Source organism: Epinephelus lanceolatus, chromosome 8 (genome assembly GCF_041903045.1).
Source record: "Epinephelus lanceolatus isolate andai-2023 chromosome 8, ASM4190304v1, whole genome shotgun sequence".
NCBI lineage: Eukaryota > Metazoa > Chordata > Actinopteri > Perciformes > Serranidae > Epinephelus > Epinephelus lanceolatus.
In genome coordinates, this window is record NC_135741.1 from 10,315,499 (window position 1) to 10,333,246 (window position 17,748).

General features: G+C 41.7%; 1 protein-coding gene across 1 annotated transcript; it reads right to left on the minus strand.

The window, feature by feature from the left end:
* Nucleotides 1-648: 648 nt before the first annotated feature.
* csrnp2 (cysteine-serine-rich nuclear protein 2) lies at nucleotides 649-16,467 on the minus strand. The gene is made up of 5 exons (XM_033627983.2): nucleotides 15,782-16,467; nucleotides 11,513-11,685; nucleotides 11,117-11,379; nucleotides 8,605-8,901; nucleotides 649-5,576 (listed from the first exon to the last, which is right to left on the minus strand). The coding sequence occupies exons 2-5, from the start codon at nucleotides 11,670-11,672 to the stop codon at nucleotides 4,629-4,631; spliced, it is 1,668 nt and encodes a 555-aa protein (XP_033483874.1). The 5' UTR covers nucleotides 11,673-11,685; nucleotides 15,782-16,467; the 3' UTR covers nucleotides 649-4,628.
* Nucleotides 16,468-17,748: the final 1,281 nt, after the last annotated feature.

The following is a 17,748-nucleotide window of genomic DNA, read 5'->3' on the forward strand; positions in this document are numbered from 1 at the left end:
CTTGAAATATTGCGTCCACGTGAAGGAGACAGACAAAGGTCAAACTGACCTCGTCCTTTGACACTTACGAGGTCACTGGTGAGTCGAAGCAGATGTTTGTGCCATATTTCAAGAAATTTCCTCACGGCCTTCTAGAGATATCACATTGATTAGAATGGGACAAAAGCAAGGTCACAGTGACCTTGACATTTGACCATCAAAACCTAATCACTTCATTACAGAGTCCAAGCAGACATTTATGCCAAATTTGAGGAACTTCCCTGAGATATCGTGTTCATGAGAATGGGAGGGACAGACAGACAACCCGAAAGCATAATTCCTTTGACCACGGCTGTTGCTGACGCGAAGGGATACAAATTGAAACATAATTGCAATAGGAGCTAATTCTCTTTAAACTGTTATCAGGAAAAATACATTAGACCTAAAGCTTCCCTTATTATTAATTTAGTAAGAGTGTAAAATCACAAAAAAGGATCATCATCATTGAAGGAGTCACATTTTTATGAATAAATGGTAAATATGATATCCAGATCTAACCAAATCAAAGTCACGACCCAAGTTCATCAATGGAATCATAACCTGTGATGTTTAAATCCTGTGAAATAAATGATTTTTAATATGAAATCAACACAACACATCAAACGTTCATCCTTTTTAAAATGAGTGTTTTATTGTTTTTATTTTTGTATAAAAAACCTTTTTGTCCACTTTAGGCAACAGTTAGCATGAGAGTAGTTCTCACAGCTTTTAGATGAAGTCTAAACGTATCAGTCTTTTCCACAGTCACACGCCCCGTTCATACAGAGACACACACAATCACATAGTGTACTGGAGTTAATTTGATGCAGTGGTCCCAAACCTAAAGTCTATTAGTAGAAAGCCAAGGACAGAAAGCTCAACAATAGGCAGCTTTTAATCATCGTCACTTTGAAGATGTCAAGGCGAGTCACGCAAACACAAAGGGCCACAATAAATCTAAAAGCCTCACAATAAGTACAGGAGACCGCTTTGTTAAAATATGATGGTTGAAAGCATCATCTAATTAGGTTTGAAACCACTGCTTTGGTGCAACTCTTAAGCAGATTTATATTAAGACAGTTAAAAATAAAAAAAAGGCAAAGAAATACATCAGACGTCTCATACACGGCAGCACGTCCTGTGTTTGGCGAGCTGTAACTGAAAGCAACAGCTGTAATTTTAGGCAACAAAACAAAGGACTGGTTTTGTGTAAGGAGAGTCGGCACACTTACGCAGATCAGTATTAATCAGACACAGCTTAAAAAAGACATTTAAAGACAGGAAAATGTTATACGATTGCATTTACATGATAAAACTCCTCAATCCAGAACCGCCACATTAATGATTTGCAGTGCAGTAGCTATTGCGTTTCCTAAAAGAGTCTCTCCGACACTTCGTAACGTCAGTCATCGAGAAACATCTCCGTGAAATCATATTTCTCATGATGGTGGGGAGAAAAATCAGTGAATTGTAAATCTGTAACATCAGCACCTTTCTCAGGAATAAAATATGTATCCTCACTAATATACTCCCCCCCTCCCCTTTTCATAATACAGTACATACACGTGTACATGCACACACAGACGCATACACAACTTCCTCTCCCACGTAGACGCACTAATGTAAAGTAGGCACATACACACACACACACACACACACACACACACACACTGTACAGATTGAACATAAAATATACAAATTCAGGTCAATCTGTTTCATAAATTAGTAACATCACATCATTTTGTATAACTACTTTCTTTGACTCTTTAAATGCTATTTTCTTCATATGACATTGGACTTGATTCATCTCTTCCTTACAGTATGGCTCATTAAAGGGACAGTTCAGATCTTTTTAAGTGGGGTTGTATGAGGTACTTCTCCATAGTCACTCAGTGTATTATATGCAGTAGATGTTTGTCGGCACGCCCAAAGCTTGGAGAAGCAGGTTGGAGTCGGACACAGGAGCTAACAAAGTACTGCTGTGGAGGGGTAGGCAACAAAACGTATTTTAGCCACCAAAAAAATCATAATCACTTTGTGTATATGCTATATTTAGAATATTTTCACTGCTTTATCTTAATGTCTGACTGATTTCTGATGTGAAACTGAAGGTGTTACATCGCTCTCTTCAAAGCCAGACTCCATTGAGAAAAACAGTGATTTTAGCTGGCTGAACACAGGAGCTGCTGGTCAACCGCTGCCTCGATCAGTTATTCTGTTTGTGTTACAGTGTGACTTTGGTGTTTAAAAGGGTTAGTTCAGATTCACCAAAGTCACACAATAATGCAAATTAACCAACAGATCATGGCAGCGGTAGACCAGCAGCTCCTGTGTTCAGCAAGCTAAAATTGCTGTTTTTCTCAATGGAGTCTGGTGACTGGTAAATGGACTGCACTTGTATGGCGCCTTTCTAGTCTTCCGACCACTCAAGGTGCTTTTACACTACATGTCACATTCACCCATTCACACCCATTCACACACTTTTGGTCGAGGCTACCATACATCGTACCACCTCCTACTCGGTAACCATTCACACACTCTCACACACCAATGGAATAGTCATCAGCAGCAATTTGGGGTTCAGTATTGTGCCAAAGGGTGTTTCGGCATGTGGACTGGAGGAGCCAGGGATCGAGCCACGGATCTCCCAATTGGTGGACGACCCACTCTACCTCTGAGCCACAGCCGCCCAGCTGAAACCAGGGAACTGAAGCCAGCTTCTACGTCAGAACAGGCTGTCTGATGGAAAGGTGAAGTAGTGAAAATTAGGGTCGAGTGAGTTTACTATTATCTGTATCTGCATCTATATCTGATCAACCAACTAAATTCTCGGAATGGATGGGGTTTGAACTGGACAGGGGTGGGACTTAAAGTTGAAATGAACAAGAAGTTGTTATATAGTATAGTATAGCATTTACTGTAGTATATTACAGTATTTTAACCCTTTAAAAATGAACACGGACATCAAGATTGTTGTTTGTACGATCCTACTGAAACAGATCTAAGATTAGAAACACTATTCATTCTTGTTGCAGCAGACAGCGAATGCTTCTGTCTACCATGTCATCATGTTGTAAGCTTGTAATGACATCATTGCGCTACGTTACGCGTGGTGCAACGCCAGAGGACTGACTGATGGATTTATCACAATGCCTGCTCATAACATTGAGCATATGTCAAAACCTTAATAACGTACATAGTTCAAGGAACTTATGGAGTGTTTAAGAGATATTTTATGTTTAAAAATCTTTTGGATTAATGAGTTTTTTTGTGTTATTATTAGAGAACTATTAATACAATCTCAGAACATTTTACTCGGATGATACTTATACTCGTGTAAGTACGTTATCTGCACCAAGTATGCCGCTCAACCCTGGTGAAAACAGTGTCAATATTGCATACAATTTAGGTGGCTAAAATACCCTTTGCTGCTGCCTCCCATCCACAGCAGTACACTGCTTAGCTTTTTTTGTTGGCACTCATGTTGCTTCTCCAAACTGGGGGCGTGCAGACAAACATCTACTGCATGTAACACACTGACTGTGGATAAGAACCCCATATGACCCCACTTCAAAATATCCAAACCATCCCTTTAAACGAGGAGACGACTGGGAAGATCTATCCTGGCATTTCATCGTAACTTGACGTGACTGACTACATGGCATTACAGTGTAGCAGTATGAAAGAAACATTTCCTTTCACTCAAAAAACAAGACTGCGAGGACCTCAAACCAACAGTATCTAATCCACAAAAGACACGTTACTCAAAGAAATTATATCATAGGCATTGTAACTACAGGTAAACTAGGTTTCTGTTGACAAATCGACTGCATTTGCACGAGCAGCCCGAGGTGAGCGAGAGCAACAGCTAAGGCCAGTGTCAGTCTGCTGCTCTCTGTTGCTTTACCTTCATTACAGCAGAGCCACAACACCCGCTGCCCTCGGTTCACAATGTGCGTTAAAAAAAAAACAAAAGCAGCAACCTCGGCGCTGTCTTGCACATTGCAAATGCATATACAGTACACAAAAACAAGTATTTCCAGGATTATTAGGTCTATTTTCAGCGGAGGGTACTATCAGACGCCTTCATTTGGCTTGACTACAGCACTGGTCTGCCGTAATGGAACGTGAGCCGGCGAGTCTCTTAAGTCACCAGCTTCTTGTGCACTGAAAAACAATTTGTGTTTAGTGTTGATAGCTTTATACATCACCAAACTAAAGGCTTATGTCAGCATTCACACGCTGTGATTTCTGTTCGCTACGTTGGAAATTAACAAAGCACTACTTGCTGTACTTTCTCATCGACGAATGACTCCTACACACAAGTGTTTTTATGTTTTTCCATTAAGGCCGCATTCATCACCCCCAACAGAATTACATACAATGTTTCCTTGTAACTGCATCCATATAACTTCCAGGGAGTGATCTGTATGTGCTTTCAGCATCCCTCCTCCCTCATGTATTGTAATACTCACGCTCACATAATTCAATGACAGTCACTACAAAGGATTGCAACCTGTAATTATTCTTGATGATAGCAGTAATAAATGTGTAATTTTTTTTCATCTTAGATGAAGCTATTGTGCAAAATATCTGCAGAGAAGCTAGAACTAAACTTCAGGAGGCGGTGGATCTATTTCTCCCTCCAGGCACGACTCCCGTTGGCACTGCACCTCAGGAAGGCTCTGCTGGGGACTCGAGGGCCTCTCCTCCACCACTGCCACGCATTCCTCTGAGCACAGAATCACATTGGTCAAAGACTTGCCCAAACTCTGCCTGCAGGTGATCTCTTCAGGCGTACCATCCTTCGACTCTTCTCCTCTGTCTTGTTTCCTGTCATCTCCTCCCGAATCTTGTTCCCGCACCTCTTGTTCAGCCTCCTCGGCTCTGGGCAGGGTCTCAAAGGCTCCCGGCTCTATGGGACTGAGCTGATAGTAGAGCAGAGAGGTGGAGTCTTTGAGGAGGTCGGAGGGGCTCTCCTCCTGGTTGTCAGTGATGCAGAGCACCGTGGCCCCCGTGGGGAACGGCCCCTGCAGGAGGACCTGCTCCACACCTGGCACCTCTGCCTGCTCAGGCAGATCCCCTCCCAAAGCAGCGGGGAGGAGACAGAGAGGCTGCTCTGTGAGACCTCCTGCCCCCAGCTCCTGCTGCACTGCCTCCCCCTCTGCCTCTTCCCTCTCCCTCCTCTCCTGCTCCTCCGCGCTCTGCAGGTGCAACACCGCCGTCTCGTTCTCGCGCTCCAGGATGTCCTGCTCTGCCAGGAGATCCTGAACCTCGACCACTGTCTGCACCTCGCTCTCCTCCAGCTCAGAGTCCAGGCCGGCGACTGAGGATAGGTCCGGGGAGGTGGGGCAAGTGGAGGAGGGGGAGGACATCTGGTCGGATTCAGCATACTGGTCCCCGGTCCCTTGTATCAGCATCCTCCTCTTCTCTATGTCCAGCTTCATGATGGTGTGCAGGTAGTGAGTTCTGACGCGTAGAGGGTTGAACTCGATGCGGCCCGCTACGTTGCCACAGCCGTCCCTGGAGCAGCCACATGGAAACGACATACGATCCACCTGGTAATGAAAGCAAAGGATATTTAAACTCCAGTTTCATTTTATGTCAACAGTAGAAGGTAAACACTTGGAACTGACTGAGTCATTTAGATGATCGTTATGTAAGTTATACAAGGGTTTACTGTTGTGCAAAGGACAAAGAGAGACGACACAGTACATGTCGAGATACGAGAAAAAGAACATCTGCTTACTGTGTTATTGGGCTACAACATTATCAATGAATCTTCTGATTATTTTCAAGATTAATCAATTCACCATTTAGTCTATAAAATGCTAAGAAATTGTGAGACATGCTAATTAGAATTTTCAATGTTTTTTCAGTGTTTCCAATTAATTATTTTGTCCAACTAACAGTTCCAAACCCAAAGACTCATAAATTTACTTCATCTTTAATCATTTATTGGCATAAATGACAAAGAAAAGCAAATTCTCACATTTAAAAACCTGGAATCCAGCAAATGTTTGACTCTTTTGCTTGGAAAATGACTGAAATTGATTGTCAAAATAGTTGGTAAATGATTTTCTTTTGATTGACTTATCAACTGACTAATCATCGCAGCTCTACTGTGTAATAAATCAGGTCAAAATGGAGTTGTACTTTCTCTTCACGATACCAAATATAAACCAGAAAAGGGAAAAATCATTCATAAAGTTAGAAAACCCAATTTCTACCCATAAAAGAACTTGATTTTTCAACGAGATGGGCGACTGTAAACAACATCAATAATACTAGGGCTGCAACTAATGGTTATTTTCATTATTGATTTATCTTCTGATTATTTTATTATTATTTATCAATTATCAAATAGTCTGGGTCTATAAAACATCAGAAGATAGTAAAAATGTAATGTCCATCACAATTTCCCAGACACTGACATCATCACATCTTGTTCAAAACCCCAAACATACATTTTTTAAGGCAAGTAACAGCAGCAAATTATCACATTTCTGAGAAGCTGGAACATTTTTACCGTGAGATGTTTTGCATTTCTGCTTAAAAATAACATGAACTATTAATCCGTTATCAATACAGCTGCCAATTTATTTTCTGTTGAAACCAAAGCATTAATCATTGAAGCTCTAAACGATACATGCACAGAGAGATACAGCCTACAGCCTTAATGTTATATGCTTATTTTTAAAATAAACATTAAATATACATGTTAATTCTTTGTTTATAATAACATTTGATTTGATTTTTTTAAAGATTTTTTTGGCCTTTTTTTTTGAGTAAAGAGTGGTAGAACGGGGGGGAGAAAGAGAGGACAACATGCAGGAAATAGCCCCAGGTTGGAATCCACTGGAGAATCTTTCCTTCATGTTACTTATTTTTAAAAGGGAGACTTTTTACACAAACTTCTAATAAAAATGGTTTCTATTATCAAATATAGAAATAAAATGAGTGCTCAACGAAAAATAACCCTTCCATTTTCACTCCTTTAAGGGTCATTCTGACTGATAATAATGTAACACCAGGATACTGTGAAACCACAATATTTCCTGAGACAGTTTTGGTATATTGTTGCAACCCTACTCCCAAGTCCCATTTCTCAGAAATTCCACACTCCCTGTAGTTAGACAATCCAATCACAAGAAAAAATGTTCACACTGTAACTCTGTAAATCAAGGATTGTTACATTTTACACATTATTTTGTAGCTAATTCATTGAAACTTTACATTTCGCAGCAACACTGTGGTGAATGTGTGGTTTGGTGTGGGCACAGAAACCACTTGGTTAAGGTTGGGAAAAGATCATGTTAAAACACCCAGCTTCAGCAGCTCAAAAGGGGCTGGGAAACTAAAACTAACTGCAGGGACTTCAGAGCAATGGGTGTTTGTTTTTGGGATAACAAGATGTCAGAGAAATGGGCATAAAGTCAAATGGGCCACCGACTGACTGACAACACACAGTCATGCACATAAACATATGGTAAAAGCGTCTTAATATTCAGAATGTTAAAGGGGTTTTTCTGGGGAGTTTTTCCTTATCCGCTGCGAGGGTCATAAGGACAGAGGGATGTCGTATGCTGTAAAGCCCTGTGAGGCAAATTGTGATTTGTGATATTGGGCTTTATAAATAAAACTGAATTGAAGTGAATGTATCAATATGTTTTGACAATTTTGTTTCTCATCTTAAATTTTAGTAAACTGAAAGAAGAGAAATGAGATGATGGTGTAATGAGTGATTGGCTGCACTGATGCTCTGATTTCTAAATTCTGCAGATTTCAGTACCTCCGTCAATCAAAGGTTAATTGCTTTTCAATCCCTATATCGTATTGAAATGCTTTGATTATGATATTCACAATTCCTGTCAAGAATACGAACTAATGATTACTGATTTATTTCAACAGATTGAAACAGGAAAATCTGTTATAGCTGCTGCACACATCCAAAAGTTGGTGCTCATACTGGAAAATGCAGAAAATATATAAAAACAGAAACTGGATTTTATAGAAATGGAAGACCAACAGAGAGAGCGGCCATTTTCATGTCTCAGCACGCAGAGTCAAACAGCAGAGGTGCTGCAGGAACATAATGTATCTGTGCAATCATTTTCTATGGTAACAGAGTTATACGTTTTCATATTTTCAAACTATATCTCACAGGACTGACTGAACATGTTTATTTCATGGATACACAGCTCTGGTTTAGATCACAACAGACAGTGTGTGACTTATTGTAGAAAAGCAGAGGTGTTATTATTAACAGTAACACCGTCTCTGTTGTGTTCAAGTGTCCCAGTGAGTCATGGGAGAGAAACAGTGAGTCAGGATGCACAACAACACAAGGACCCTAAGGTACATTTTACTGTTTATAGCTCTGGCTTTTCTACTGCGATGTTTCAAAGGAGCTTCCCTGAAAAAAAGTGAAAATAATTTGCACATATGACTCAAATTAAAAATGATTCTGTGTATGCTAAACGGGACACACATTTTATTGAGCAGTAAATGACTCATTCAGTCTCAGCAATCTGCACAGTGGCTCTATTCTTTATGCACACAACCCTTCATGCCAACAACCCTTACCTGGCACTTAATACCAGCCTGGCTGCAGCCGCAGTGGCGAGGGTCGCAGTACAAGCGACAGTCGCAGCCGCACTCCTCCCGGGAGAGGCGGATGGTTCTGAGCTCAGCTTTCTCCCTCGCATCTATGCGGGCGATGCCAGAGGCTCGCAGGAGGGCTCGGCGGCGCTTTGTGGGCAGCGGCTGGAGGAAGAAACAGTCGTCCACCTCCACCCCGTCCACGTCCAGGTCCTCGTCTGATACATCCTCCAGAGTCAGCAGGTCTGCCTGGGCGCACTCCACCGTGCCGTTCCTGGTCAGCTGTGGACGACAGTTAGATCGTTTATGTAGACCTATGAGCTGAAGACAAGACATTTAAAGCAAAAAATTTCTATTTAAAGCTCAAGTGCATCATAATTATCCTAAAGACTGTCACTTCAATTACAGCTTCATCTGTAGCTTCATCATTTCTTATGAGAACTTTTAAATGGACAGTGTTAGAAAATGTACTCAGATCCTTTAAAGTACTGATATAACAATGTAAAAATATTCCATTAACAAGAAGTCCTGCAGTCAAAATCCTACATGAGTAAAAATAAAAAAGTATTATCACCAAAAAGCACTTTGTCCCATGTAACAGACTCATAAACAGCATTTTATTGTTGTAGCTGGTTCAAGGTTTTGTTATAGCTTTATATACTTTTGGCAGCTGAGTCCAGAGCTTCCCGTCCTGAGGGTTGCACCTTCTCACAAGATAAATTTGAGGAATCGTGAGAAGATTAATGGGGTGGCAAGAAGTCGACTTTTTCTTCTGATAAATACTGCAAGGAGTTTTACTTCTTTTGGCCAAAACATATGAGATGTTAAAGGGATAAACTGAGTTCAACTTTTAGAACGCAGCAGCGCACATCGCATGTTATATGATGAAGAACAACCAATCACAGCTGGCAGATATCTTTCCCTTCTTCTTTAAATATCAGTGTGTGATAAATATGGAGGAAAAGTAAATCATTTTTGTGCAGGGCTGTCAGAGCTTAACATCTGATCCACGGATGATAGGCCTACACGCAAACAGCGCCTGAAAGAAGACACAAGACAAGAGTAGCACCCAGCACCCAACCTGGCGTTAACCAGGCCGTTAAAAATGCTGCATGTGTACGACCCCTAAAATCTCAATCTGAAAGGAACCAGTAACTACAGTTGTATGTAGTAAGAATGTAGTTAAGAAAAACATACAGTTTTCCCCTTTAGAATATGGTGGAGCGAAAATATAAAATAGCATAAAATGAAAATACTCAAGTACATCAAAGTTGTAATTCAAGATACACTACGCAGCATTGTCAGTTACTGTTTTTCAACAGGCTCTCCAGCTAAAGTGAAAGTAAAAACCAACCCCTGATTAACTGTCGTTTGGCGTTCCACCTCACTATAGTTGCATTTTTTCTGTGCTGTGTGTCTTGGAGCTGCTGTGGCTCAGAGGTAGAGCAGGACGTCCACTAATTGGATGATCAGCGACTCGATCCCCAGCTTCTCCAGACCAACCCCACTTTGCTCCCGATGGCTGTTCCATCGGTGTGTTAAAAACTGAGTAGCAGGTGGCACCATGTACAATAGCCTCAGTCACCAGTGTGTGAATGGATGAATGTGACTCATAGTGTAAAGGCGCTTTGAGTGGTCAGATGATTAGAAAGGCGCTATACAATTGCAGGTCCATTTACCATTTACTTGGATGCCTGCTGCTTACAGTCTGTTACAGTCTGGTCGCTACCTTTTTATAAAGCCCCGACCTCACCTGACCTGCTGTGGGGGTACACGCTAATGAACGTCCCGAGCATGGAAAAAAATAATAAAATATGAAAATACAGGCAGAGGGCAGAGTCTCTGCAGGAAGTGAAACTGCCACACACTTCTAGTGGGTCATAAGTGACGACTGAGAGGGATTCCTTCTGTATGAGTCTATACATTGCTATTTAGGAAAATCCTGCATAGTATATCTTCAAGCACAGTATTTTAGAAATCAGAAATACTTAATTGATCCCCGGGGAGAAATTGTGATTTGTTGCAATTGCTCCGATATGAAGAACAGAGAATAATAAGAGGTAAGAATAAGAGTATGCAATAGAAGTATGTAAATATGACATGATAAATTCAATTAAATAGAGATATAAATGTGCATTATGCTACAGTGTTAAAACTAGTACTTAAGATAGTAGGAATAAAATATAAATCGTTAAGTAAATGTAACTGTATGTAAATGTAAATGTTAATTTTAATGACCACAGATAGAGGAAATATCTGCTTTTGAGAGGAAAATATTTAATGTACCCCAATTTTTTAAGAGTTTCTGCACGTTGAGGGAAACAGGATACAGGGCTCTTCTCCTAATCAATCAAGGGTGCACAATATTTTGTATAATTTATAAAAACTGTATGTCTGATGTAAAACAAGGCACCTTGGAACACAGCGTGATTTACTTCAACTCATCCCTTTAACCACCCGATCACTCTCACACACTCAGATAAAATGTGAAGCCTACCTTCATCTTGCGGGCGTTGAGCTTCTCTTGGCGCAGGTGCTGGCGCAAAGTGTGCCGGTGGCTCGTTTCCTGTTCTCGGGCAAACTCGCCCAGCGTGTAGTGTCTGATGGAGGAGTGGTGACGGGCCATACCCAGGGAGCTGCCCCCTTGGCTGGGCACGCTGGTGAATCCCTGCCGCCGGGGGAAGTAATACACCGTCACCACATCGAAACGTACTCGCTTCCCCCCCGGTGACGGCTTGTGCTGCCTGAGGATGGAGGTGGCTGAAGTGTGGGAAGAAAGAGGGAGACATTTTGGATGCAATGTCATACATGAGGAGTTAAATACTACTAATGAACTGTTTGAGTGTGTTTTAGAGTGTATTGCCTTTAACGTGTGTCTCCTGTTGTTCCTTACGGGTAAATGTAGTGCTGGAAGGAGGGTTGAGGCTGTCGCAGCTGTCAGCGCTGTCACTGCTGGAGATGTCATCGTCGGAGTCCTTAGGTGTAGAGAATGGAGAGCCGTTGTCCACCTCTTCATATCGTCGTTTGAGGCTGAGGGACGAGCCTGCCTCCATGGAAACTCTGTGTCTGAGGGCAAAGAGGAGCAAGCACAGACAACACACTCAGACACCAGGAAATGTGGAGTTCACCACAAAATCAAAAATACATATTTTTCCTCTTAACCTGTAGTGTTTTTTATCAGTCTAGACTGTTTTGATGTGAGTTGCCGAGCAGGTTGCCATAGAGATGCCTACATTCTCTCCTTTATAATGGAACTAGATGGTTACTCGAGATAATCCACAGACCTTGTTGTGAGCAGTTTCATGTAGGAACTATTTTTTTTCTGCCAAACTACACCTGCCAACTGTATCACTGTGCAGAAGGAAGCATGCATCTACTGCTAGCTCACCTAGCACCACTGAGCTAGCTAATGTTACAGCACAGCCGAGGAGGACACTATGTTTACATGTCATGCTGTCACAAGCACGAGTCCCTCGTCCATGAGTAGATGCACGCTTCCTTCTGCACACTGATACGGTTGGAGGGACTGCAAATTGTTCCAACAGCTCAAATTCTGAAGCCCGTTAGTCAAAAAGGTAGTAAGAAAGTTAGTAAAAAAACAAAAACACAATGCTCCCAAGTAGAATTACAGCCGTGTACTAGTTTGAAAGTATACTGTGATATAAAATTGACAGTTATCCTACCATGTACGTTTGCTTATCTACGATGCTAGATAAATCAATGCAACTAGGCGGAAAATCTCACCTTTATTTTACTTATTTTCAGAAGGGAGATCCTTTACACATAATTTCATTAAATAAAATTGTGTCAAGTTTCAATTATAGTAATAAAACAATTGTTCAATAAAGAATAACCCTTTGGTTTTCATTTCTTTAAGGGTCATTCTGACTGATAATAGTAATTATGTAAGATCGTGATCCTGTGAAACCGCAATCTTTTCTGAGAGGTCGGTAAAAAACAACCCGCCTCACTGGCTCAAAAGGAGCTGGGTAAACTAAAACTAACTGCAGGGAGTTTGTATTTTCGGAGAGACAGGACTTCAGAGCAATGGCTGTTCGCTTTTAGGATAACGGGATGTTGGAGAAATAGGCTTCTGGTCCAGTGGGAGACTTTTCAGACTAGTGGGGCTTCTGAATTTAGGGGGCAACAGCATTGCACCTATGGTTGGTGGGTGTAGTTCGGTATTAAGAAAATAGTCCCTACATGAAACTGCTCACAACAAGGTCTGTGGATTATCTTGAGTAACCAGGTCATGATTTCTGGAAAGAGACATTGCTGTTGAATTTTGGCTTTTTTTGGAGCTCTGAGCACCACAAGCTGAGTGCCATCTATTTCCATTACACTTGAGAGAAGGCAGAGGAAAAGCCGTGTTTTTGATTTTGGGGTGAACTGTCCCTTTAAAGCCAGCTCTTCATATATCAAACTGTTCCTGTGTCCGGTTGGTTCTCAACAAGGAAACAAAAGGTGACATCAGCTGTTTGGTTTCCTTTCATCTGTATTCCAGCTCCATCATTTCCTCTCTCTGCCCGCGCCCCCGCCCCCGCCCCCGCCCCCCCCCCCCCCCCCCATCTCACATGAAATCCTACTTTGAAATCATCAAGTCTAGAAACGTCACCATGGCAACTAGGCAAGCACGGTTTAAAACGAACAGCCTTGAAGCAAATCATCTCTATGGCTTCTCACTCACTGTTTTTTTTTTCCTGTTAGTTCTGCTATAAAACAGCGCAGAGGGGATCGATATGACTGAATCTGAAAGCTAAAGCTGATCAATCACAGCAGCAGGTTAAGGTCAAACAAGGTGAGTGAGCACAGCGTGTTATATTGTGTCGGGCCCAGTGGGTCTGTGCTCAAACTGCAGCTCACAAAGTTCTGTGTTTTCAATCCTAAAAAATAGATTTTCATGGTGATAAAACATAAAAACACTGTGTCCATCCTGTTATTATTCCCTGTGAATTAACTTTCAGGGGTTATTAACAGGTTACTATGCAACTCTACATCTTTATGAAGCACGTTTTAACTGGGACTGTGTTAACACGTCACATGCTACTGACAGTTACATACTGTATCTTCATTCCTATATGGGACTGCTCCAAATGAGCCATTGTGCATTCTGGTTTACAAAGGAGAAATCCAGCCTTAAAGGTCCAGTGTGTAGGATTTAAGGGCATATATTGGCAGAAATTGATTATCATATAGTAAGTATGTTCTATTTAGTGTATAACCACCAGAAAATACGAATTGCTGTGTTTGTGTAGCCTTAAAATGAGCTGTTATATCTACATAGGGAGCGGGTCCTTCCCTACAGAGACTGCCATGTTGCACTACCATGTGTCTACAGTAGCCCAGAATGGACAAACTTAACACTGGTTGTTGATAGAGCCATTCGCGTTTTCAGATCGTAGACTGTAAAAAATAATGGACGTAGCTATTGTGATGTCTCCCATTGGTTTTCTGACTCCCTTTCTGAAAGCCTTGAGTTTGGCACATCAGCTGTCGCCATCTTGATTTCTTGAAGCCAAAAGTGACCATATTGGGGCAAGAGGCTGGCGCTGTGGGGGAGGCAAGTTTGTGTTTCCTAGGACAGCAAAAGCATGACTTGCCCCTTTACTTTACCTTTGATTGGCTAGTAACCGTTGCTGTCGTTGCTTGGATTGGTTAGGGTTAGGCAAGATGAGTGAGTTTGGTTAGTTAGGGTAAGAATGTCAGGGTAAGCCAATCAGAGGCAGAGTAAGACAGAGTTGGGCATGTCTTGCCTTCACCATCTCAGGAAATGCAAATATGCACCAGGGAGCAAAGGTGTGGATCTCACTGATCAGCAGAAGACATTATCGGCAGACAGCCTGTCACTCAAAGCAGCCGGCTCTTGATTATGCGTAACTGTAAGCCTTAATAAAAAGTAAACAGGTGAGTTATATTAAAATCAACCCCTGTGCAGTTGTCATGAACGGGGAAATTAACGACAGAGACCAAAACCATTTTTGTGCCAGGCTGTTGGCATGTTTATTTGTGTTGTAAAGTTGGGCATTTTAACATGGGGGTATATGGGGACTGACTCGCTTCTGGAGCCAGCCTCCAGTGACCGTTCAAGGAACTGCAGTTTTTGGCACTTCTGCACTGGCTTCATTTATCAGCCCTGGAGGCTGCTGCTTACCCATGACAAGAGCGTTGAAAAAATACTGATTTATTTAACATAAAACTGCTTTATTTTGTGTTTTCATTTTCAGTCACGGTGTTCATTTGTTTGGAGAGGAAGAGACCTCTGCGGATAATTCAGCTCCTGGTAAAAACCTCCTGAACCATGAACACTGCAGAAATTCAAATAGGGAGAAGTTTCAGCTGGTTGCAATCTGCAATCTCACTGCTAGATGCCATTAAATCCCCCTAAATCTTACACACTGCTCCTTCAAACAGGAGTGATATGTAACATTGGAGTAATATTGTGGAGTGTAGTTTGTCCTTATGCTAAATAAAGAGATGATGTCATGTTGAGACAAATCCTGGAGCTGCTCTGAGGACAGTGAATAATGTAACAACTGCTGCAGCCAGGGTGGTTTTACTGGGATGTGAGGACACTTTGCATCAGAAATAAAGAGTAGTAAAATTAGATGTAACGTCTCAAAGAAGAAAACAGTGTCATTGCTGTGCAGAATCATTGACACAGCACACAATTTATGCTTTAATGTAGATTTGAAATTAGGTTTAACCTGATTTAACACACCTGAAGAGGCTGTACATGTTCAGTGTGGTTACAGCATCAATGTGAGCCATTAACCACCTGGGGACTCCAATATAAATAGGGCAAATAGAGCACAGGCTGGATTTTGATAGTCGGCTCATTTCCCTTGTGAGCATCACAGCTCCTGTTCCTTTAAAGGACTTAGTTGGGCAGTATGCTTACACACAATCATGGTGTATTTACCTTCAGGGAGATGCAGCTGCGGTGGGGAGGCATTTGTTAAACTGTGGACATGCAGCAACTGACTGTTGGGGGAGGTTGGATATTATCAGTCTGACAGGCAAAGGCTCCGTCTATCTCTCTCCCTCTAGTACACCAGCTCTACCCATTTTTCACACACACACACACACACACACACACACACACACACACACACACACACACAATGGCAACCTGCCCGGATAATGAAATACTAAACCCTCTTACCTGGGGCAGAAACAGGGACCCTTATTCCAACCAGCTCGTAGGTCGCTTCTCTTCCCAATGTGAGCTGCACATCAATCTCTCAACGCCCTATGAGCTGCCTTTTTGTGCCAAACCGATATCCCTGAACCGAGTATCCACACTGCGACCCTACGAGCCAATGTAACCTGGAGTAATCCTCGCCTCACTGTCAATTTGCAACACTTAAATCTGCCTATATGAGGCTACTTAGGCTCCATGTTCATTGTTCTGCACACTGGAGGATCAGAAAGAAAGCAGGAGCTGCCTGTTAGACCTGCGGGTTTTATTTAAATGTTGCATGCCTATCTATTTAAAGGGCAGACAGACGGCAGAAACAGGGGACGTCATATGATTAGCTGCGATTTATTCCCCAACATTTTGCACCGGGAGTCATGTAAATGAGCCGAAACGTCTTATCTTCTTGGTGTGAGGCTCGCGATGGAGAAATCCGCTGACATCTGTGTTCGTTTATCCTTTTTTTTCTCTCACCGGGGCGGGTTCAGTCGGCGGTGCTAACTTCGCTGTCTTCTCGCTTTGACGCGGATTTTTGGCCCTTTCCTTAAAACGCTTGGTGTCAAAGCGGTGCGAATGTTGTAGCGAGAAGAAGACGCCTTTCTGCCCGTTTCGCCCCGGCCCCGTTTGTTACAATGTAACAATGGAGGAAGAAATTCTTCCCTGTAGCCGTATATATACTTATTGTGACATCACAGGCATGCCCTGCGCCGGGGCATGCTGGGAAATGAAGTGAGCTGGTTTCTTAGGGCTTCTTTGTTCATGTTGAGCAGAAATGGAGATGCAAAATGTGACAGTATTTTGACACAAATGGTGTTTAACATAAATTTGACTCAGTCTGATTCACAGCATATAAAATGATCATTGCTGTGGCTTGTTAAAGGTACAGTTTCCATGGCAACAAAATGACTGTGCATGTCTGTAGTAGGCCTCAACATCTGTCCAGCAAAGGGGAAGCTTTGTATTTAAAGGCCCAGTGTGAAGGGTTTAATGGGGTATATTAGCAGGAATTGAATATGGTATACTAACTGTGGGGTTTTAGTGTATAATCACCTGAAAACAAGAACTGCTGTGTTTTTGTTACCTTAGAATGAGGCCTTTATATCTACAGAGGGAGCGGGTCACTAATTTGCACTTCCTAGGATATTGCAAGGAAACTATATTATTCTAATACACTAACCATAACACTAACCTGCTTAACTCAAACATGCAATAATGGGTCAACTTGTGCAATACTGCTTTTAATGTTTTTTTTAAATATTTATATATAATTATTGATTTGGGATGATTGTGTACGCATATGTGTAGTGTATTTATTGCTGACTATTTTTCAATTTTTTTTACATTCAGGCATGGCACAGCTAATTTTGTTGAACTTCTTGTACAATGACAATTAAGTCTATTCTTCAGTTTCACTCTTTTTGCCTAAACTGAACCAATCCCACCTGTAAGAGCTGTTTCTGTGTCGATATGACATAACATATAGGTTCTGACGATATTTAAATTTACACAACAGTTTCTGTATATTTTGAATAGTGTATGGTAGTGGACTACACTGAGGTTATGATTATATCTACTTTATGTCTGAATGCAGGCACAAGTTATTCATGTCAAGTGTCGTACATAAAAGATGACGTGAAGTTTGTGTTGATTTGGATCGTAGTAAGTTTTTGACCGTGTTATGCAGTGTTGAAGTATAATAACAGGTGATACATGAGAATACATATAAATATGACAGAGGACCGTACAAGATGTAATATTGGAAGGACTTGGCCTGCCATTTTGTTTTTTTTGGATTCTCAATAAATCCCGTTCAGTTTTTTCCCTGCCTCATGCCAGTACTGTGGGTCTCCAAAAAAGGAACACAAACGCGAATCACAACCAGACATCTCACAAACTTAGTTGCCAAAGGATTGTGGTATGTTGAAACAGCTGCT